Source organism: Lepisma saccharinum, chromosome 13 (assembly GCF_977018435.1).
Source record: "Lepisma saccharinum chromosome 13, izLepSacc3.1, whole genome shotgun sequence".
NCBI lineage: Eukaryota > Metazoa > Arthropoda > Insecta > Zygentoma > Lepismatidae > Lepisma > Lepisma saccharinum.
The window spans coordinates 62,843,903-62,869,181 of NC_139241.1; the positions used below are offsets into that span (position 1 = coordinate 62,843,903).

A 25,279-nucleotide genomic window follows, 5' to 3' on the forward strand; every position below is an offset into this window, starting at 1 on the left:
CATTCGTAATATTTAAAAATAATGCGTAATTTAAACGTTTTCTACCATACCAGTCATGACAACACGCTGCTATTTTGTACTACTGCTGAATGTAAACAAAGATTTATCCTACTTAGAGGGGCCATATTGGAAGCGACACTAGCGCTCAGGTGGTTCTGACTTGCACATACAGTATGTAACATTGTTATTCGTACACATAGAATTTCCGAGGAAAAAATGTCATGAAGGAGAAAGAGAGAGAGATCTACTAGTAAATATAATCATTTTCATATGTACCTAGAAATTAATGTTAATGAAGGTTTCACCAACAAATGTCAATTAAAATGTATGTTCAAAGTGTATAAACAGAGCATATAATTCGTGTGAAAAGAGAAAAACACGCTGTTTCATGCAACATTGTTATTCGTACAGGCATCAGGGACAGCGACAGGGGTGGGCACTGGTGGGCAATTGCCCACCCGAGTGCCCACCCAATCAAATTCAATAAATATACACACTTGGAAAAATGCGAATGGCTCAATAAATAAGTTTATTATGGTGTTCACTCCATGTATATTTTACTTGTGAATATTATCTATATTACAGACAAGTTCACATATTGTCATTCAATGAAAAGCTTTGTTGTCCTTTGCCGAAACACTGATTTAGTGAATAGGTTTATGAAAGTCAAGAGTAAATAATAAGTTGAATGGAATTAATTTAAGCTTTTCTTTCAACTTCCTTAACTTTATCATTGGAAAACGAAAGGAATTTCCAAAGCGTTTGAAACAAAAACTGTGATCTAATGCCCACTTGTATGAGTAGGCTTTATGGAGGCGCAAAATTGTGCAGAATATGATCAAGATTAGAACAGGATTATGGGCGTGAGGGCTGCAGCTCCTGGCCTTCACAGGGACGATGCATCAAATTGCTTTAAAAATGTGCCACATAATGAAAAGAAATAGATAGTTGAAATGTGGCAAAAATATAGAAATATAATTAACTGTCTGCCATAGTTTGGCCAAAAAGTTACAACTGAAACTGAGTGTAGAAGGGGTGGAGTGGAGTTGCTTGATGTTGTCAACTCCGGGCTTCCGGCTTGGGTATGATTAAGGTAATCTATTAAAAAAATAAAAACCTCTTCGCGTTGCTTCCTTCAGCAACACACAAGGTTGTTTAGTTAGGTCTACAGTATATTGAAATACTAAGACAGAGGTAATTTGATTTGTCCCTTTCATCATCACGATTTTATATACCTGTCATCTTCTAATTTCGATATGGTATCCAAAAAAAAAAAAAAAAAAACAATTTTATATTCGTTCTACTAATAAGAACGAATCACAAAAATAGATTTTGATAAAACAGCTCTGTAGGTTGGAAAAATAGCTGCAGAATTATTGACTTGATAATGAGTTAGCAACCGTATTTAGAAATCTTCTTACATGAGTTGTTGTTTTAGGTCCACTTTATTCACAGATAGGTTAATCGGGACTGGACCTACAGTTTAAAGTGGGGTCCGAACGCCTATGTGCCTCCACCGGTTATTTAACCTAGGACCCCTTGATCACAAGGCGACGACTCTACCACTATGCCATCAGGAAGGCAAAAAATCTTCTTACAGATACATTTTCCCCATCAGTTACGTAATCATGTGATTATTCTTGTGGTTAACTAACATAGAATAGGGACGAAATTTTAGAACTTTGTGCTTCATTACATAATGCATACAATGTTATTTATTTATTACTTTTGCCAAAATGCCCTTCTTTAGCCTAAGTAAATATTATGCAGAATGAACTAAAAATTAGATTTATACCAGGGTTCTTGCTTTTTTTTAAAAAATTGCTAATAAGACATTATTCAAATTTATGTCAAACCCTGAGCTGTATTGGGCGCTCGGAATGCACACGTGATGTAGTGACACCTTTATCTAGGTTTGATTGATTTGAGTTATTATGTATTAGTTTTAATGTGCGAATTAATTAATGTTCAATTTTTTTATATATTATTTTTATTGCAAAGCTTTTACTATTCATTCTTTTCTGAAGGGTTTACCCCCGTATTATGTGAGGGACTTGATCAACCACTTAGAAATAAATAAATAACAGTCTGCGTGTGAAACACTGTGGCGAACACCTATGTTTGCATTTCTCAGTTCGTCGATTTCATCAACATGTCGTACGTGAATCTCGCGATTCACGATTATTGGTACTGCACGACACTCGAAACACGATGGGGACATTTTAGAATAAAGAGTCTTGAATTTCAGTCCGCATTTGTTGGAAATTCTTTGTCTTTGCCAGTTTGTAAATGTTGTAAATACTTCTTACAGCCATAGGTGTGCGCACGGGTGTGCCAAAGGTACCTGGCTACCCCCAAATGTCTTCTCAAAAAATAAAAAATATCCGTGGTAAAAAAGTAAGGAACTTAGTTTCATTTGAAATGACCAGCTCGCTCTCCGAGTGTGTCTTTCTCTTCTCTCCACAAAACAATGTGATATTCCTTCACTATAGTAATCGGTAATCACGTAGTAAAGAAATTATTGTTTCCTTTATAAGTCGCAGAGCCCCTTCACATATCGGCCCGTACTTATTCTTTTCCCGAGGACGGACATGTTTGTTAATGCAACCTTCCAACATTTCCAATAAGACTTTCATGTTCAAAGACATTCATGAATGCTCTCTTTCAATGAAAAGTGTAGCAATTTTCTGATTTTTCTTGCATCTAAATTCTACGGTTTAAAATTATATATAACACGCGGCATTAACTATCGATTGACCAGGCACGGCACTATATTTTATGAAGTAATGTGCATTATAAAACATGGTGAACCTGAACCTACAGATATATTTCGTGAGAGTGATTCAGCTGATAGTACCTGTACAGATATAGCCTTGTATTTATCATTTTCAATTGTTTACTTTCATTACTTAAAATATCGACACAGTGATAGTAAAACCTGTGCTAAAATGATAACAAATATAATGTTAAAATTTCATGTTCATATATCTAGTAGTTTCTGTGAAAAGGAACATGAAGTTACGACTATTAGGCTAGCCTTGCCCAAATAGGTAGTCTGCGCACACCTATGCTTACAACATCGCAAGTGTGTATTTATTCTTTTATATTTTGCAAGATAAGACTACCTCCCAAGTTGTTGTTTTCAATTCAAGTGTCAATCTTGCTCCCTGGAAGTTACGTCAGAGCGATCATTTGGTGAGTTGGGTTGCTTATATATGCAGGTTAGATTTTCAGCGTTCATAGATCAGAAACTAAGTACTTTCGAGCTTATTTGTATGAGCAAAAGTTCCTTGGTTTTTTTATATCTACCAGCATCCAAACGTTGTTGAAGTTGTTTTAGGACACCCTGTATGTGTTGGAGAGGGGGGGGGGGCATGAATGCATGTAAAACTCATATAAGGTCTTACATTTATACTGCCCACCCTAATTTATGAATATACAACTTCTGCCCACCCGGTCGAGAATTTCTGGCGCCGCCCCTGCAAGAGTTTCAATCTTCCTCGCATACAGCGCCACCGCTATTCGAGCGATTTCGTGCAGTTTGCAACTTCCTAACAAGTTTGAACATGCAGGCGCGCTCCCCGTCAAGCGGAATGCTGGCGTAGGTATTGTTGCAGGCCTATCGTCTATCTATCAGCGTGTTCGAAATGGGCAAGGTGAAGGAACTTAGTTCCGATCTGAAGGATGTTATTATAAATTTGGCCCCTAGAGGTTATTCGTTAAGAAAAATTGGACAAACAGTCAATAAATCACATCCACAGTTCAATACATAGTAAACAAATTTAGAGAGGAAGGTTCAACACAGAATGTGCCGAGAAAACGAAAAGAGAGACGGTTGAATTTGAAACGTGATGAACGCTTTATTTTAAAAAGAGTGCGAGAAAACCCCCGAGTGTTCATCAGTTACGAGCGTTAGTAGAAAATGTTGCTGGCAAGATGATGTCCGATCAAACTGTCCGACGTGCCTTGTGGAAGCATGGATATCATGGCAGAATACCACGAAAGAGGCCGTATGTAAATAAAGTGAATCGCAGGAATAGACTTTCATTCGCGAAAGAGTAGGGGAGAGCGGGGTCAATTGTAACACGGGGCAAATGTAAAAATCGCTACTGTGCTAATCTCGTGAGGTATTTTTAAAACAATTCAAACCTGTAGAAAGGAGACGTCAGTTGGGAGTGACTCATGTGGTGGTGGTACTTGCGTAGCGATTGTTCCTGCTATTATTGGGAGTTTTTCAAATTTTCAACACGTAAGTAAAAACATAAGGTTCCTTTTTATTGTTTAATAGTGATTTCACGATGTCGTCTGATCAAGGTTTGTATATATCATCCAGTAGCGTACGCAGGATTTCGTCAAGGGGGGGGGGGGGTTATTTCTAAAACTTTCTCCAAATTCACATTACCTTTGATTTATTATACTTTAATTAAATAATAATAATCACAATTAATTAATAATACTCATAATTAATTAATTAGCTGAATTACTACTAATAATACTACTAATACCATTACTACTATTATGTAGTAGAGATCTACATAAATATACCATTTATGAAAACAATAGAAAGAAATTACTTTCTAATCATTCAATTTTTATCAAATCCTGGGAGCATTTTTTTTTGTTTTTGTTTTTGTTTTTTGTCTGGTCAACGAGGTGAGACATTTTAAGGGTGAAGAAAATCCATAAAACAAGAAAATATATTAAAATAAATTGAAATAATTAAAGTATGGAACTCATCCAAGAAGCTGCGGTGGTCTGGTCGGTAGAGCATTTGACAATCACGCGGGAGATCCGGATTCGATTCCCGAAATTGGTTGGAATTTTTCCGGCTTCTTACCCGCATAAATGTCCCCGATAATTCACATCTGGATTGTCTCACTGTTCTTACCAACAAAACATTTTCCAATAGTTAAGCTTATTGTCGTTTGAATAATTGTCTAGTCAACAAGGTGAGGCATTTTAAAGAGATACATTCAAACGTGCTGCGGTAAATAATACAATGGGAAGGCAGACTGGTGACTGTATTCTTGTCCGCCTAGCCTTTATCTATACATTAGCTTCTAACAACGAACCAAGAACTTTCTTTAGTTAATTCTCATTGTTCACACAAAAAAAAATTAATGTTCGTTGAACAGTGGGGTACGTAGAGGCATGGCCGATGGTTAGAGGCACATACTTTTGGTAAATAAAAAAGCAAAATTTCAGTATAAAAACAGAGTCAATTTCGGGTTCAAAAGCTGTAAATAAAATGAAATTTCGCTGTTATAGCGGTGAAAAATTGGTATATAAAATTACATTTTGGTTTTAAAAATGTGAATATAATCCCAATTGATTTAAAAACTGCACTATTACACAAAATAAACATATCCCTTCTAATAGCACATTAAATCATTACCAGAATATTAAGTTTATTCCTGTATAGAGGAGTCCATTTTTGCTTTTCAAATATTTACAGCAAAATTAATCAATTTTCCGTGAATTGCATAACACACAGGATACTTCAGACTTCAGAAAGTGTCGCGTCGGTATATAAACGGTAAATTTCGTGTTTAAGAGTCTATTTCGCATTTTGCAGTTCATTTCGCATCATTTCGTGACAAAACAGGGTAGGAAAATGCACCTCACACCTTTCAGAAACCTTAAAAATTAACATTGCAATGTGTTATTTCAAATTTCGTTTTCTTTTTGTCAAAAATGAAATATGCATGCCTCTACCGATGATGCTACAGCCCCTACCAAAATTTTGAGAAAATCAGAATTTTCAAATAAAAATCCGTTAAGAACTTTAAAAAATCAAAATGTGTAAATACGAAACCTCTTTTAAAGTGAGTCCCGATTACCATTTTTGTCTTTGAATACAATTTTAATAGACTGAAAAGCTCCAAAAATATGAAATATTTTATTATGCATCTGCCCTCCAAAATGAAGCCGTGTGTTATCCACATTTACTATTCCGGCCCCTCCCCCCCAAAAAAAACTGCGTACGCCAGAGTATTGAACATTGTTGCAACTGAAATACAAACCATTTTATTTCTTTTCTAAATCATAGTTACCCTCATATTTCACTTTCAAGAACTTGTGCTTATTTTCAAGACATCACTCTGAAAGACGCGTGTGCTTGGAATGCTGTGCTTTTCTTCATGCTACATGGAAATAATAATTCAAATTATTATTATTATTATTATTAGTGGTAGTAGTAGTAGTAGTAGTAGTAGATGTAGTAAGTCATAGTATTGTCCCAGATCTTTAACTGTGGTAAATTGGCCATTTAAAATTTTTTCCACAGCACTTTTCATAATATTTCACAAGCTCAAGGGGGGGTTTAAACCCCGTAACCCCCCCTTGCGTACGCCACTGATATCATCGCAATACACAATATTTGATGCATTTGTTAAGATAGTTGTGATCAATTTCTGGTGTCGGAGTTAGTAGCTGCAAGCCAGCAAACAATATGGCGTCAGGATGGGGCAAATGTAACAAATGTAACCAGGGCAGTTGTAACACTGTTACAATTGCCCCTTATGCGTTTCTTATGAAAAATATTCACTTGCATTGTAATAAAAAAACATTGTTCAACCATCCTGAATTATTACATTCTGTATGTTTCAGAATGGTGAGAGACAGAAAAAGAACTACCGAACGAAGCCCTTCACAAGATAAGATGGAAGAAGCTGCAAAGTTAGTTTTGGAAAGCAATGTTTCCATAAGTTAATGAAACAGGACACTCAAGTAACTTGGAAGAAACTAGTTTTACCCAGAACAAAGAGCAATGCAACCCTTGCAATGAACCTCTTCCGTCCACCTCAACAGCGGTTTCTCCGGCTGACATTCGACCTCTGCCTCATGGAGAAACTAAAGAATCAGCACCTCGAAGGAGAAGAAAGAAAAGTTCTATATGGACAGATACACCTGAAAATGAACTACTTATGGCACAGCAAAGATCGAGACAAGAAAACAGCAAAGGGAAAAAGAGGCTGTTCGACAGAAGTGATAGTCGTCAATCAAAAAAGAAGAGAACTGCAAGCAGAAGCGCAAGAAGGTGTCAGGAAAGCAGCTCTGAAGGCGACGAATGTTTTTGTTTAATTTGCCTTGAGAAGTGGTCCAATAGTGCATCTGGTGAGCAATGGGTGCAGTGCTTAACTTGTGACAACTGGTCACATGAGAAACGCACCAAAGGACACAGCTTTTACATTTGACATAACTGTCAGTCAGAATTATCAGATATATCTTTGTTAGAAGCAGTGTTTGGGACCTGGTATGGTTCGATTAGCCTACTTATTAACGAAAACACAGTTAGCTAATTTTTAATAATTGTGTAAGGCTACATGTTATTTCCAGCAAAAAAATGAATTGTATTTCTGGTAAATGTTAGTATGTTACATTTGCCCCTGTAGTGTGTTACATTTGCCTCCGAGCAAGGGTCAATTGTAACATTTGCCACACATTTTTAAAACATTAATTATGATTAGCATATTATATATGGTGGGATCGTGACTGCATAATATCAATAACAACATATTGTAGTGTTTCCATGCCGATTTTCACGCTGCAAAGATAAATAGTATCATAGAAAATGCATCATTTGTCAAAATTGTTACAATTGACCCCGCTCTCCCCTACATCCACAAGGACCAGGAATTCTGGGATAGTGTCATATGGTCAGACGAGTCCAAGATTAATATATACGGGTCAGATGGGATAAATAGGGTCTGGAGAAATCAAATAAAGACAATGATCACATTAACACAGTTCCAACAGTTAAACACGGTGGTGGGTCATTAATGATTTGGGGCTGTATGTCGTCCAAAGGTGTTGGTACCATCCAGTTTATTGATGGCATCATGGGTGCATGTCTATTTGGACATATTGAAGAACAATGTAAAGCAGAGTGCCCAAAAATGGTAATGCCGCCTATCTACAGATTCCAACAAGACAATGACAGTAAGCATATGGCGCGAGTTAACATGAATTTTCTAATATGGAATGTGCCCAAACTACTACAAACACCAGCTCAAAGTCCAGACTTAAATCCCATTGAGCATTTATGGGCAATTCTGAAGAGGCGAGTCCATAAAGCACGCGTCAAGTCCAAACAAGAGTTGAAAACTGTTGTGCAAGCCGAGTGGAATAAAATAAGCTCTGAAACATATCGGAAACTGGTTAATTCTATGAAGAACAGGTGTCAAGCATTAATTAAAGCCAAAGGATACGCATCAAAGTATTAGAACTGTCAGTCAATTTGCTCTGAATATACTTTTTTCTTTTATATTATTAAGTGTACGAATAGAAAAGTTGTACAAAAAATGGCATGTTTCTCTTTCAGTGTCATTTAATTTATTATTGTCATTGGTTATACAGAATTTGGGTAAGATTTTATGTTCCTAATGATATTAGTTATTGAATTGTAAAAAGAAAATTTCAAAAGAGTGTATTTCCTTTCAGATATTAAAGCATTTTCTTTGAAAATCCATGTGTACGAATAAGAATGTTACATACTGTATTTATAGCTGGTTTTACCACCATGTACTACACTATTAAGAAATAAAGATTGATGTAACACATTCCATATTACAGCTAATTACTTTCACATTTATTCAGTGGCATTTCTTATTGGCGCTATTCACCGGATGTTCACATTTCTGTGCTTCCTTGGTGCTGGCGGGGACTGCACTTCCGGTTTTGAAAAGAATAACATTGAATTCAAAGGTGTAATGCCAGTGCCTTCGGAAAAGGCGACAACATTTGTGTGGCTTTTGGTTTTAACATGAGTTAGGGAACATTTGTTCTTAGGTATCTATGCATCGTTTTCAGACAGATCCGATACGATACAGATACATCCGATACAGATCCGATACATCAGTGGATGTAGGCAGTAAAGCGAAAAGATTGGACACAAAAAAATATTTATAATTTTAGTGAATGCTAAGTTTAGAAGCAACATAGGCATCAGGAGGGGAAGGGGTCAAACTTGTCTGATAACTCCCTCCTGAAAATTGGCATTGTTCAAGTTAGATTGTGTATAGGGTTGCCAGACCCTATACGGGATTGTCCCCTTTTTTGAAGAAATGTCCCAGTATCCCGGAAAATGTTCTCGGGATGCCCATTTGTCCTGTATTTAGCTAAAGAAATAATAAGTGAATGAGAATAAATCATGTTCTAAATTTTATAGTAATGCATTGGGGAAAAAATGCCCTCTTAAAGGAAGCTAAGAGTTCACTCAAATATTAATATATTTTGTCAAAATGTTAAAAATTATGGATTAACAATGCTTTAAACAGCAATTGATTTTGTAATGTTTAAAAATGTTATAAAAAATAAATTTAACTATATCCATGCTTATGTAATCTAATCTGTATGTCCAATTTTTTATTTTAGAAATCATGCAACCCTAATTGTGTATTCAAAAAATATATTTTTTCTCCTCAAGCTGAAAATGTTGCCAAAAGCAGGGGTTTATCCAGAATTTTCCATGAAATTCATTCTAGAGCCTAAATGACCATAAATTGGAGCTTTGAAAAATTTTATGGGGTCCTGGGCAGGACCATTGGAAAAAGTGTGTACACTCACTTCTAACTAACTAACTCTCTAGCCTCCTTAAACCCGAAGGTTCATGGCTGCAGCAACACAGGCCTTCCATCTGTCCCTATCTTGAGCAAGATCTATATACTCTTTTCCATCCCTACCGATTTCCTTTAGGTCCATCTCAACGTTGTCCCTCCATCTTCGTCTTGGCCTTCCTACAGGTCTCTTACCATCTGGTTTCCCAACAAGAATCCTGTAAACTCCTCTTTCCTCTCCCATTCGTGCCACATGGCCTGCCCACCTAAGTCTTCTGGATTTAATTATTCTAATAATATCCCGACATGAGTACAAATTATGTAGTTCTAAATTATGTAACCTTCTCCACTCACCTGTCTCCTCATCCCTTTTAGGTCCAAAGATTTTCCTAAGGATCTTATTTTCAAATACTCTCAATTTATGTTCCTCTTTCAACGTAAGGGACCAAGTTTCACACCCATATAATACTACAGGCAAAATTACCGTTTTGTATATTTTAACTTTTAGTTTCTTAGATATTAAACGAGAAGACAAAAGTTTATGAAGAGAGAAGTAACATGCATTTCCTGAATTAAGCCTACTTTTTATTTCCTCTTTAATATAATTTTCATTTGTTAATATTACTCCTAAGTATTTGAAATTGGAAACTGGTTCAAACGAGTTGTTATCAATAATTAGATTTTGATTATTACCTAACACTTGGTTTCGGCCTGTAAGCATATATTTAGTTTTCTCTTTGTTAACTTCCAAACCTATCTCTTTAGCAGTTTTGAAAAATATTTTAGCATTATTCTTAATTGTATTCACATCATCCCCCAGTAAGTCTACATCATCTGCATATGCTAACAACTGAGTCACACCATTTAATTTTAGTCCTTCTTTAGTTTCTTTTACCTTCCTAACAGCATATTCTAAGGCAAAATTAAAGAGCAATGGAGATAATGCATCTCCTTGTTTTAACCCATCATGAATTGTAAATTTGTCAGACATATTATTACCCACACGAATTTTACTTTCTGTTTCACTGGTGCACTGTTTCACTTCACTTAGTATAATTGCATTTATCCCTGACCAAGGTTGGATACTTTTAGAATAGACCTTGTAGAATCACCCATTGAAACTTTCCATCAAACTAGTAGAAATAGCATCACAGTATACAAAAATTATATACATTACTGAGAACTTTATGGTTCAAACTGATGAAACATGGGTCCTTGGCATTCTGTGTCAATGGTAGTTTAATTGGTATAGCACAAAATAACAAGAATTAAAGTTTTATTCCTGCTTGAATCATAATTTCCACAAACTATTCAATATTTATCTATTATCTTGTTCACTACATCTGTACATGCATGGGCACCAGAAATGTTTGCTTGTGTAGGGTAATGGACAGACCATTTAAGATTGAGTACCGTATGGATAATGATAATTATTGTCATTGTCATATTCTTGGGTTGAATATCATTGGCAAAAAATGTTTTATCTTTACTATGCTGAATCCAGTATTGTATGCTTCTGCTCAGGTTCATGAAGTAGGCACATGTCCTCCACTGTCAAGCTTGTAGCAACACAAAGTGTACTAATTTGTATCTTATTATTTTATGCCACTTTTGGCTAATTGCGAGAATGAGGATGAATGATAAGGGGACACTTGTGCCCAGACTGAAGCTCAAAACTGAGAACTTAAAAGTAGTGAGATCAAGTTCACCTCCATTAATGTCTTTGGTCATTAAGTCAGCATACAGACCATGTTGTCCCACTATATAGGAACCATCACAAACATGAAAACTTCAGAAAGAACAAAATAGAGACCTTGGGGATATAATCTATTCAGCAGTGGCCTGGGACTAATAGCACTGAGGGGCCGATGTGTAGGAGCCCTGCAATGTTCTCTTGAAATTTCCAATACTTCCATAAAATTGCTGTGGCATGGACTGAACAAGGTTCTGGATGTAGGAGACATCGATTTTCAACCACTCTTGCATCAAAGAATTAGGTCGGCCAGATTGCATAGATGCTTTCCATGACATTTCATGCATTGTTGGTCCCTCAGATTTTCAATTGAGGTCAAATCTGGGGATTTTGTGGGACAGTCCAGATGGGTGCTTGCTCCTGAATGTTCATCATGCCAATCAGTCACATTTGCAGCCCAGTGAACGCAGCAATTGTCATCGTGGAAGACAGGAATGGGAATATGCCATTCCTCATTCAGATGAAGGGCAAACTGGAAACCCTAGTTGTCCATCAGCATGCTGTTCAAATTGGCTGTCACCTCAACCAAAGGGCCCATTTCCATGTAATTAAAACACCCCCAGAACATCACAGAGCCTCCCCCATTCCAGTCCTCCAGAGTTTCTCTCTCCCCACCCACTGTAACCAGGCACCTTTGTGAGCTGATGCCTCTTGGGTGCCATCATGCTCCATATGTTCATGCTATGCAGTTCACTGCGAAGTGTTTGTTCACAAATACATTGGAAAGGACAGGTGTTTACGTCATGCAACAATTCCTACCTTGAAGTGATGCAATTTTTAGCCACAAGCGATGATACATGCTGGCAGTTCCAGCCTGTCACTGTCGCTTTTAAGCCGAAATTCTAACGAGAATTTCTTGCAGGGATTTTCGCTATTGCTGGTAGACCCCTATGACCATTTGCATCGATACGCCTGCAAATGTAACTGCTTCCTTCATAAAATGGCCTTTGGTGTTTCCCAACCAAATGCAATCACCTCTTTTTGCAACTCGGTAACATTTGCTTCATGCACCATCTTATGTACGGCAAATAAGACAGGCACTGCACTCTGTACCCTCTGCACAATCTATGGATCCCATGTCCCACACTCCCCAGGTATTTTTTTCCCACTTTTCATAGTTTTATCCCATTTACCAGTGCCTATTGTTACGGCCATCTTCAATTTACCGGTGCTTCTTCTTACGACCATCTTCAACACACCAAGCGAATATTTTTTGTCCGATGATCTTATTTATTATTTAGATTAAGCGGTAGAACAAGAAAGTTTTGACCTGGTTTCTGCATTTTCGAGCTAAATGAAAGTAATTGCTTTCATCAACTATCATAAATATAGAATGTTGCTTTTTACCTTTAGAATCAAATAAACCATGTCAATATCCACAGGGTGTCAACTAACATGTCTTCCCCACCAATCGTAACACATATGTAGCTTCCACCATCCTAGGTGAAAAAAGAACTAATGCAAACACTGTACTTGTAGGGAATAAAACTTTGTATTTTTTTCTCAATCTTTTGATGCACTTCAAGAGTTACAATCAGAATGAAATACAATGTTGGTGTTGGAACAATACCTTAACAAACATCATAAATCAATGTACATGTTGTTTAGCTGTTTCATTAATCCTACTGCTACAAAGATGTGAAGAGGTTATTATAAATGTGATGAGCCAAATCAGGTCTTCTAATTGTTATAAAATGTGCTGGTACGTGGCGTGATGAGGGGGGAATTTGGCTTCCCCACAAGTGTTTCAAACCAAATAAATATACATATATCGTTACTCTTCAATTATGACTTTTCCAAATTGTAACTGCAATGTAACCACAGATCGAGGACACTGGAAACTTGCACCACACAAACACAAGGTGTCATCCTACAACAATTACGAACTTTCACAGATAAATAACTTTGAGGTTTCATTTTTGGCACTACAAACTAATATTATATATATTCCGGTTCCGTCTTCTGTTTCTTCTCACACTGATGATGCTATAAATTAGCGAAAATTTTGAATTTTCCTACTGTCTGGTGAGTGTTTCCTTTTACCTTATTTGATTTTTATATATATATATATATATATATAAATATATATATATATATATATATATATATATATATATATATATATATATATATATAAAATTTCTGTCCTGTATGCATGCAACCACACAGCATGTTTGAAATTGCTAGCGACACACATTTTTTTACCTGTTTGATAATATATGAAAAGCTTTAGCAATACACATACAGTGCTGCCCTCTAGAGTGCGGGCATGAATGAAGAGAACTTACAAATTTGAATTTGAATATCAAGTAGGATACGCAATGTACAAAGAAAAGATTGGTATGGTAGACTTGTGCAATAAGAAGCCTCGAGGCAGCCCAGATTACCGAACCTTCATAGTAAGGTAAGGTAAAGTTCCTCGTGCATATAGCACCATGCCGTGAAAGCACATTCTCGGTTCCCATTCATTTGAGGGACATCAAAATGTAACAACTGAAATTATAACTTTTGAGATTTTGTTTTAAGTCTACTTTATGCACAGGAAGGCTAATAGGGACTGGACCTACAATTTAAAGTGTGATCTGAACCACTCGTGCCCCCACTGGGTATTGAACCTGGAACCTCTTAACTAAAATTATAAATAGTTCCAATATCTAACTACTTAAACTGATGAGAAAACTAGTGTCGATGGGAAACATTAACTTGTGCTGTGTGGTTCCATACATATAGGATAAAGAAATTTGTATGTCCTTTCCTCTGAGGGGTTGTGACATCAAAATAACGCTTCCATGAGCAAAACATTATGAAGAAAAGTTGTATATCTTGAAGTCATCTATATTATGTGTTGTATGGCAATATCTTCTGTGTGTGTACAAAATTTACCCCTCCAGAAATGCTATAAGTACATCATTGGAAAATGGTGTCAGTTAAACATTATGAAAGTATGCTGCTACATGACACCATGGGAACTCAGCAAAACGTTTCATCAACCTCCCTCTGCCATCACACAAAAGCATAGATGAAGATGCAGAAAGTGGACAACGGAGGCCATATTCATTTTCCTCATACTAGGCAGCGCACAAAAACACTAGAGTTCTATATGAAGCCACAGCAAAGGACATTAAAAAAACATTTGTAAAATATCACATACTCTTTAAGACAGAAAAATAGGTTACTGACAAGAAACCATTGAACATTACTATTCATGTACCATGTTTTACAATTGCAGACAACAGACATCATGATTACTTCCACATTACTATGTGGAATAACAAATAATACTTTGGAATATGGCTGAATCAACACAGAGACGCTCCAGTACCACTTGTAAGATTATTGGGAGTATACTGGTTGAAATTTATTGCCCAATAACATTCTCTGTTGCATATATTTTGGGAAGAAGTATGTTCATTGTGTGACAGAAATATCGCTCTGAAAATTGACTGCATTAGAAATGTGAGGATTTTTTCTCATGTATGACAAATCATATAAAACCTTTTAGTTCACTTATTTTAACTGCTAAAATGTAAAACTAGCACCATGAATTGTTAAAAAGTATCAACCTGTTAACATCCCATTATTATCATGGGTCTTGCTTATACATATCATTCATAATCAGAACAATTTCTCACTTAAGTGGTGACATGTCATATCATCAGACGGACTAGAATTGAACAGAGGAAAGACACGATAGATCAAATTACATTTTGTAATACATAACATTGTATCTCGGACATGTAGTGTGACACTGGTATCTTGTTTCCACTGCATGAAGTCGTATTGAAACACCAACACTAGTAGTGAGAAGATGTTCAGTTTATGATTACCGGAACTCTGAAATTGACATTCTAAAACATACCTATAAAATTACTTGCATGCTTGAAAGCTTTGTAAATGACAATATCTGAATACATAAACCCAACAGCATGTTTGATGCAATTATAGTTTTTTTTTTTATTTGCCCTTGCCTGCAACAAAGTTTTCAATCCCTTTCATATTGGTTGTTACCTGCGAGCAGGCACCAAGAACCACTTTGCACTTGAACCAAAGCAAAAGATTGATTTTCTGATAAACAATTTTTGGGACAAGCAAATCAAAGCAAGTTGCACAAAATTACCAAGAAAGAGCAAAAATGAGTGAAAACTTTTAAAAATATGATAAAAATGCAATAAAAAAACCTGCAAAATGATCAGTTACTTAAAAAAGTAAAAAAATGCGAAGAAAAACCTTCATAAACTGAAAAGGATGACTATTATGCTTAACATTGTTTACAAGGCAGTCCTGATAATTATACATAACCAAAGTGCTACAATTTTGAACACAAGGTGTACTTCTGCATATAATAAAAAGGTAGAAATCTTGTTAAGTTTGGTAGCACGTTCAAATTTCTCTCAAGCCATTCTGTTCAAGTCCCCAATTTTTGATTTCAAAGAAGATTCTGTATATCCATCACATAAACATGGTTGAAAATCATTGCAACATGAACTTTTTATTTATTTTATACAAAGGAAATTTTCAACCATGTAATTACTATGAATGAAACTAAAATGACCGAACATTCTGCTTGTAGTAGTATAAATGTCCCTCTGTCCACAAAACAATTAGGGGACACAGAATTGTCCTGCTTTTGCAAAATGAACTTTAAATTTCCTGCTTCATGAGAATATTATTTTCAAGCATTCAGTGGTTGTTGTAGGTTAAATATGGATATTATGCATGAATATGATATTTTCATGTTAAGTACATTCCTCTGAATTTCTAAACTTGAATTAATGAATTTAAGTAGTTATAGTTTCTTTTCTTACCACCGTATATAATGTATAACAATGCTAATTTATGACAATTTCGGCTGTATAAATTAGGTCTTCTGTTAGGAGACTAACAGGAATTATGACCTAATTAGGAAACTTCAATCTACAGGGTGGATCAAAAAGTCACTTAACACCCTCGGTACAAGGCCACTGCAGCATGCAACGTGGAAATGGTGATGACCAATCATTGCCACACCAAGGGGGAACCACACTGACGCCACCCACACGGTTGGCGGCCATCTTGATGTCCGCCATCTTGAATTCAACTTCAGCATTTTAAATGGGAAGGGGGTGATATGATATATCAAATCAGGCTAGAATTTCACGAGAAATGCAATGGTGAAGGTTTTTCCGACATATCTTTAACCAGTAAAAAGTTATGACTGAATTCTTGTACAAATTTGCTCCTTTTCGAGGTGTTAGAAAAATGTCTTAAAATTTGTTTAGCGCATCGGTAATGAATCGAGATCAAAGAGATGTCTAGGGACAGAAGTTCGCATGCCATTGCACAAGATTTTAATCGGATACATCCATGAAGAGCTGTGCACTATGAATGGTTGTCGCGAACAATTACAGTGTGATGCTTCCATTAAATGGATAGTCCTTCACAGTGACAAGGCTAATGTTTATGTTCATAAGGAAGTTCATAAACAGAATATTTGATGCTTTTTATCTGATAACCCATTTTCAACAGATCAAAGCTGAATGGTTAGTGCTGGTAAGTTAATGGTGTAGTGTGCTGGGTGGAACACGATTGGTTAGTCAATTTTTCATCAACGGAACCTTAAATGCTTAGGGCTACTTGGATTTGTTAAATAAACAGGTTTTTCATCCTTGCTTATGGAAGAAGGTACTTTTTACAGAGTTTTTTCAATAGGGAGGAACACCAGAACACTATGGGAACGTTGTGAAGCAGTTTCTGTCCATAGTTAGTTATCAGATGACAAGGGTCGCATATTCTGTTTATGAACTTCCTTATGAACATAAACATTAGCCTTGTCACTGTGAAGGACCTTTAATTCAATGAAAGCGTCACACTGTAAATTGTTCGCGACAACCATTCATAATGCGCAGCTCTTCGTGGATGTATCCAATTAAAATCGTGTGCAATGGCATGCAAACTTCTCTCCCTAGACATCACTTTGATCTCGATGCATTACCGATGCGCTAAACAAATTTTAAAGCATTTTTCTAACACCTCGAAAAGGAGCAAATTGGTTCAAGAATTCAGTCATAACTTTTTACTGGTTAAAGATACGCCGAAAAACCTTCACCATTGCATTTCTCGTGAAATTCTAGCCTGATTTGATATATCATATCACCCCCTTCCCATTTAAAATTCTGAAGTTGAATTCAAGATGGCGGACATCAAGATGGCCGCCGACCCCTTGGCCTGATAACGATTGGTCATCACCATCTCCATGTTGCACGCTGCACTGGCCTTGTATCGGGGGTGTTAAGTGACTTTTTGAGCCACCCTGTATATATTGTCCAAGGTTGGGGGGGGGGGGGGTGTACCTGCATTATAACATTATTTTTTAATCCAGTAAGACCAAGTACATTATGCACGTATATGCAAAACTTAAGGTGTGCTGTATCTACATATGAATTGAGTATTAAGCACTTTCTGTGGTGATAAGTTAGAAGAATTACACACTGTAATGTGAGTGCAAAAGATTTCATGTATGCTGTCACATTGTAATAGTTACGCATCATGATAATATGCTATTATTTTTCTCACAATGGCTAGACACTCTTGGTTCATATTGTACCAAAAAATTACAAAATAGTTTCCTTTCTTTGGTTGGCACACTGAGAACATTGGGTGGGGCTCCTGTGCTGTTCTTCCATCTAAGATGCAACTTACTCCGTAACACATAGCTTTCTACAAAGACCACTACCACATAGATCATCATACTCTGCAGAACATGAATGTCACTTCTTGGCAGCAATAGTAAACTGACATCTACGGATATACAACTAAACGAGTTTTCGAAGCTTTTAAGTTGGTATGGCAAGAACTACATCAAGACAGCGGAACACAATCTCAAGGTGACGAGTCCTCAACACGAGCTACAAGCGACATGGAGCAGCAGGAATGGCAACAAATTCGTTTTCATTGTTTAAGGCACGGAATAATATATCTTACAGGAAATCACAGATAAAATTTCTGAACACTTGTGGCTTCTCTTCTCTATGCCTAGAGTTTCTTCTTTCCGGCGAAAAACTATAAAACAAAAATAGAAGCTTTAGTCAATACGTACATATCTTTATTAAATTGTCGATACAGGTTTTAGAATGGTCAGTGCAATTGTCAATCTCCATACTGTAATAACTGCGTATCCTAATGTAGTTTATATTTTGGCTGAGCTGATTGAACTTTGGACAGATATCCAACAGATACCGATACTCTTATTGACTCCCACCAATATTGATACTGATGCCTGATAATTGCAATAATTAAAACTTGTTCAAATTATTGTATACGCCTTCATGGCGTGGTGCTGTGCACAGGGGAACACTTTACTTTTTACTTTTCAAATTATTGTAAATACTCTTCTGCAATTATATGCATCAATTTACCAAGAGTTTTGATTTAAACTATTCAATAATTACATCAGAAATTATGTTACATCATGATAGAATCCAATTTTATCACACAAACCTGGTGCAAAATAAAATGAAGTTTCGAATTTTGCATAATTTCCAGGATAATTAGGCTCCAAAAAAGTGTTGTGTAGGATTTTTGCAGACACGGTAAAAGACACAATGGAAAAGTGTTGCCCAGTATTGGGTAAATAAATTCCAACCAATAATTTCCGATATCGAAATCACTAGTATCAGCTGATTACAACAGCATTGGCATCGGCTCTGCCATAATGTATAATTAAGATTTTATTTAAAAAAACAACTCATAATTTGTATTCTTAAAAATACGCATACACAGAAAATAGGTTTTACTATACAATAAGAATATTACCTTGCACAATGAAGCAACGACTGATCCGAACTTTGGCTCTGTTGCAACAGACCCCTTGATCCACGAAGGAAGACTGTTCCGGATGTTCTGCTGGGCATATCGGCTGTCAAGGAGGAGAATGGCTGCGTAGTCCTTCTGGTGCCGGACTGCTCGACCGATCGACTGGTTCACGGCTTTCATGCAGAGATTCTCATAGTAGATCTTGCCAGGCGTCCTCCCATTCTGTGCTGAAGCCTTCATGTAAAGAACGATATCGTCATTATTTACAGATTGTAACAGCAATAAAAAGTGAGACAACTTTGAACTGATAACAGTACTGATACTGGTGCTGACACAGCTATTGGAAAGTGACCACTAACAATTTAAAGTATTCAGAATAGATTTAGAAAGCTGATGTATTCACTTCTCTGTAAATTTGATTTTTGTTATCTTTCTATAAATTGAAACTTGCAGGATGGTGACAATAGGCACCAAAAATTAATACAATAACAAAATCAGTTTTGCAGAGAAATAAGTTTATCAGCTCTCTATGTCTACTGTATTTACTACCCTGCCTCTCATTTCCCAAAATGTGAATAGTTTAGGGATTCCACTCATTTGGCCAAAGGAAATTCCTTGACTTTTCCAGATTTTCAAGGAGTGTTGAAATAAATTTCCAAACTATTCTGATATGTTGTAACTTAGTTTAATTCTACTATTTACAGGGTTGGAATATGAAGTCAACAGTCCAGGTTAACAAAGTATTTCTTTTTACATGCGAATGATTAATAAAAAACCCATGACACAACAGTCCATGACAGCCAGGGCCTACCTTCTGACTGCGTGCCTCTTTCCCACTTGACGAGGTGAGAGACCAACCAACCAGTTACAGGGTGACGTGTGGTCAATACGACAAACTCCCAGTCATCGTTGTAGTTTCCATGACTGGGTGACCACCATTCCCATACACAGGGTGAAATCTCAGGAGAAAAGTTATGCTTCCCCCAGGAAACTCGAACCTGCACAACCCGTACCCGGAGAACAAAGAATGATGCCTTAGACCACATGGCTATAGTGCAGGACTACTCATGAATGATTATTGTTTCAAATTAAGATTTGCAAGTATTTGAAAAAAATCAATGCTCACTGCAAATTAAACAATATTTTATTTCCAGTTTTCCCAGGATTTGCAGGTCAGTGAGAATACTGCATAACAACTGTAGCATACATACACCAGAGTTTTGTGTAGAATCATTTACACATTCACCACTGCAGGTCATATTGGGCCACACAAGTGATATATCAACATTGAATAAGGAAAAGTTAGGTGTATTTAAAACTCACCGAATGCACGCTGTTGAGGTAGTTCATCTTCTCCTGAAGCTCTGGGGACATGATGTTGGGATAGGGGAGACCAACCATAACCACACAGCGGCCAAGGTCATCGCTGAAGTTTATGCCTTCACTCATCTTACCTCCTGTACAATAAAAGAGGAACAAAGTGATACCATACAATATATTACATATTTCTATTATTTAATACAATTTTTGTAGGAGAGCTGATAGACTCAGGTTCAATCTCCGGTTAAGCCACAAGTTTTTTTTTAAAGAATTTTTGCCAATGCTAAGTAGAGATATAAAATTGACAGAGATAATAGATTACAAATCTGAGTAGTCTTCCTTGAAGAATAACATTGTTTCATTTTATCGCCTTAATTAATGTACGAGGGTGAGTCAACAATTATCCGCAATGCAGATAAATTTGTTTTCTGTCCACGTTTGACGTTGCCTTGATATTAACAATGGCACTACAGAAGAGCAGTACTCAGTGATCCAATTTTAGGTATTTTCTATTTATTGCTAAGATTAAATATGAGAATGACAATTACTGACACAATAGATGGGAGGAAAATAAAAAAGTAACTTTCATTCCCCACATTGATTCTGCTTTCCGAACATGCCAAACAAAATTACACAGTGAATGACAATAAAGAATATAAAGAAAGATGCAAGTTACCAACAACACTGAACAGAAGAGCTCCGTTCATTCCAGACCCAATGTTGGATTTAGCAAGTCGGATGGCCATTGCAAATTCCTCCAGGATGCCATCAACTTGGGATGCTCGCTTTGGCTCGCAAAATATCTGTCGAGGAGAAAAAGCTAATTGCAAATACAAGCAAGTTAGGTCAGAATGCATGTTCTGATTCATACACGAAGTCACTTAAGTCAAGTACTGAGTACCTACCCAATACAACTTCTGCTATCCACTTTGTACCTTTCTCACTGCTTGCAAAAATGTTAATGAGACTGTGCATATAGGTAGAGGATTTGGTTTGGGAAGTTCTGACATGAGCTATCACGTGATTGAGTGCTTGAGGTCCAAAGCAATATACGAAAGGTTTGTCCTTCCTACTCTGATGGCAGTCAGGTACAGTCCATTTTTCGCCAGCAATGGGCATGTAGACTTAAGTGTTCCTGGAGAGAGTCTGCTGTACCGTGGTGGTATTACAGTTGGTTTAAACCCTAAGGCTGGAATTGTAATACCCAGAAGTCTAGCGCATGAGGGGTAATTTAATGTTCTATAAAAATGACTTGCTGCAATACAAGAACAGTTAATTTTGAACAATCTATAAATAATGATCCGCAAAAAAGGCAAATTTTTAGAGAGTCTATATATAGTAGGGACGGGACCGATTAATCGGTACTCTATAGGTATTGGCCGATATAGGCATATCAGTGTATCGGTTTATCAGTAAAATTACCGATTATTTTACCGATCCAAGATATCTATAAATATCTCATAATTTAGTGCAAAATTCTGCCATTTTGTTGTAATATTTATGGATAATCTCCTTGCCCTAATTTCTAAAAAAGTAAATGACTAAATATGCAATTTCTTTTGCACTGCAGTCAAATTGAAACACACATTTATTAAGGAGGTCAATGAACCTTTCAGGGGTTCTTCAAGGACCATTTCTAATTTTATATCGGATCGATAGAATATCGGTTATCGGTATTGGTAAATTTATCGGTACTTTATCAGTATTGACCCATCCATAGCTCTGCCGCAGTTAATGGGTAAATTTACTCAATGAAACAATAATTAGTACCTTTTTTTAAAGGTTTGTTGTTTCTTTTGTTACACTATCATGATCCAGCGGATTACTCTCAAGTAATGCTATGTCTATCTTGTTAAGGTCAATTTGAATTTTTCAGATGTGCAAAAATACAAATTGTGAAAAGCAAATGTAATTTCTAGGATTCTGCAAATACCAGCATCACCAGTGATCAATTATGTATTAATTTATTTGCAAATTAATTCAAAATGTATATCTTTTTTAAAGAAGTGAACATCTTTTTACAAAATATTACCCAATTAGATCACAAACACAAAATGTACATCAAGCAACGCTGCGTGCTTGCATTGCCTCTTTGTAACAGAAGATACTAACGTCATAATTCTTTCTTAAGTCCACATTATGCATAAATAGGCTAATTGGGACTGGCTCTAGTTTAAAGTGGGATCTGAACCACTATGTGGCTCCACCAGGTATGGAACCCAAGACCCCTTCATTACAAGGCGATGACGTTACCACTAGTCAAGCTTGCTGCACAGCAAGAGAGGATGAATGCAGAATGAAGCAGCACAGAATAAGTGTCTGAAGACAGTTTTCTTTGCATAATTAAATTCATCCAAACTACCTACATACACATTTCAAGAAGCTTATCAATTTACATAAAATGTGTATGATCCCAATATTTTATTTACCCCTTTGTTCAATTCTTATTTACCATAAATGTGTTTCTCTGCTTATGACAAACAAGATGATCTTTTGTTGAGTATGTGTAGTTTAACTAGATTCCTGAGCATTCAAGTATGATATAAGTCCTGATTCGAATGCCAGTTAGGTATCTTTGACATAGCTCGAGAGGAAGCTGACCAGATGCGTATCTGGTTTCCAGCGAGCACCTGTTTTTTCTGAGAAGTACTGTTGTCACATTTACCTGCAGTGTTTGGACATCCAAAACAAACTGCGGCAACGTTTCACTACCAAGGTCTCCACATTGTGTGTGTGTACACATATATACAGGGTGGCACGCGGGAGTGGAAGATTTTGAATCACGTAGTACAAGGTCATTCTTAAAGTTGGCAACGCTGAGAGACCATGAGAATGTTGCGTAGACAATGCCATTTCAGTTACTATGGAGCAGTGGTCAGGGGAGCAGCGTGCGTTCGCATTATGAGACCATTTTGGAAGGTGTATCAGAGGAACTATAGGCTGCGATATGTGAAGAGATTCGGTCTATCACTGCGGACGTACTGCAGAAAGTTATGAGGAACGTCCATTCCCGAATGCAGGGATTTAGAGGTTTTTAGAGGACATTATTTTCAAAACGTTGAGTTATGTTTTGTTTTTTGAAAATGGCATACATGTACCTTTTTATGTTCAGAATTATGTAACAATATATATATATATTATTACTGTGCATTACGGCATTATCAAAATCTCCCACACTCCCGCGTGCCACCCTATATTAAAAACCAAAAAGAAAGAAAGAAAAAAGCTCAACAGAACCTAAAGAAACTGAATTGGCAAAATCTCATTTACTCCATGTGGCCTCGACAAGTACTGTCAGTTCCTAAAACGGGTGCTATTGGTGGGAAAGGTTTGAGGCGAGGATTTACTGGGCTCCACATGGACTTGACATGTGGTTATCAGAGGGAAATTGATCTTTCGAAACTTTCTTTGAAGTAAAGTGGCGTTTGAATCAGGACATGAACTTTACAGTACTTGAAATTAAATCCATTCAGGTAGAAACTCGATTTTATGTTTTTATGGGACCATGAAATAGTAAATTCTGGGTAAATTTTATTTACATGCAGCTTTATTGGGACGGGACCATGAGGATTGAATATATAATGCAGGAAAATGTAAAATGTGTGAACGGAAAATCAGGTTCCACTCTAAAGATAACAAATCTTTACTTCCAAGCTTAATAATACTTTATAGATTTCAATATTTCCAATGATTCTGACTACCTTTTTCTTCTTTTCTATCTTTTCCAGGACCCCATGCTTCTCCAAGTGATCGTAGACTAACTTCTCGTAATCGTAGGAAGGGAAGAAACACACCACACCTCCAGGTACCACGTTGCACACATTCTGCAGGACCCGACCTAGCTCATTCACCTGAAGCACAGAGGGAACAGCATTACAAAGGTTCCAACTAGTTGTTCATTATGTTATGTACACTCCTGTTCAGATAAAGTGGTGCATACATACAACTGTCTAACCTTATAAAATGCACCACTTTATGTGAACAAGGGTGTACATTACTTGAGCACTCGGCACCGAATACACTGCAAATTAGCTATGAGAAATTTAATTATGAAATTTAAGCACTATGCAATCTGAGAGCTACCACAGGGTAGCTAGCCACTCTACGACCATTATAAAATTCAACTATAATTCCCAGTTTTCAAAGTGACTTTTCCAAAAGTTCAATGGTACAAGTAGATGTTTTCTCTACTTCAACCTTACGTATTATCAGCTCTCACCACCCACACACACACAATAATAAAGGGTCTGTGTGAACATACTCAAAACACTTCCAAATATACAAGTCACATATGTTACGGGATATAATAATCTACGAAAAATTGTCATTTGTTTAAGAACTTTAAACTCAAATTTAATTAATCCACTTAAGATATCTTGCAATAATCTTTCGTCTGTCAGTTAGATTGTTCTGCAAAGAACACACACACACAAAAATAATAATAATAATACAGGGTGGATCAAAAAGTCACTTAACATCCCCAGTACAAGGCCACTGCAGCGAGCAACATGGAAATGGTGATGACCAATCGTTATCAGGCCAAGGGGGAACCACATTGACGCCACCTGCATGGTCGGTGGCCATCTTGATGACCGCCATCTCGAATTCAACTTCAGAATTTTAAATGGGAAGGGGGTGATATGATATATCAAATCAGGCTAGAATTTCACGAGAAATGCAATGGTGAAGGTTTTATCAACGTATCTTTAACCAGTAAAAAGTTATGACTGAATTATTGTACCAATTTGCTCCTTTTCGAGCTGTTAGAAAAATGCCTTAAAATTTGTTTAGCACATCGGTAACATATTGCATTTTAACCAGGGCTAGGCTAAACCAATGACGATATATTGGTACTGGA

General features: G+C 36.6%; 1 protein-coding gene across 1 annotated transcript in view; it reads right to left on the bottom strand.

Annotated features, from left to right (window-relative positions):
- Positions 1-17,533: 17,533 nt before the first annotated feature.
- LOC145997364 (ATP-dependent DNA helicase DDX11) overlaps positions 17,534-25,279 on the bottom strand; it is a 44,644-nt gene continuing 36,898 nt past the window's right edge. Inside the window, exons 13-17 of the mRNA XM_083134324.1 lie at positions 24,123-24,272; positions 21,098-21,224; positions 20,425-20,558; positions 19,102-19,335; positions 17,534-18,348 (exon numbers count right to left, since the gene is read on the bottom strand). Of these exons, the coding sequence (XP_082990450.1) occupies positions 18,322-18,348; positions 19,102-19,335; positions 20,425-20,558; positions 21,098-21,224; positions 24,123-24,272 (672 nt within the window). The 3' untranslated portion in view covers positions 17,534-18,321. The remainder of the gene's footprint in view (positions 18,349-19,101; positions 19,336-20,424; positions 20,559-21,097; positions 21,225-24,122; positions 24,273-25,279) is intronic.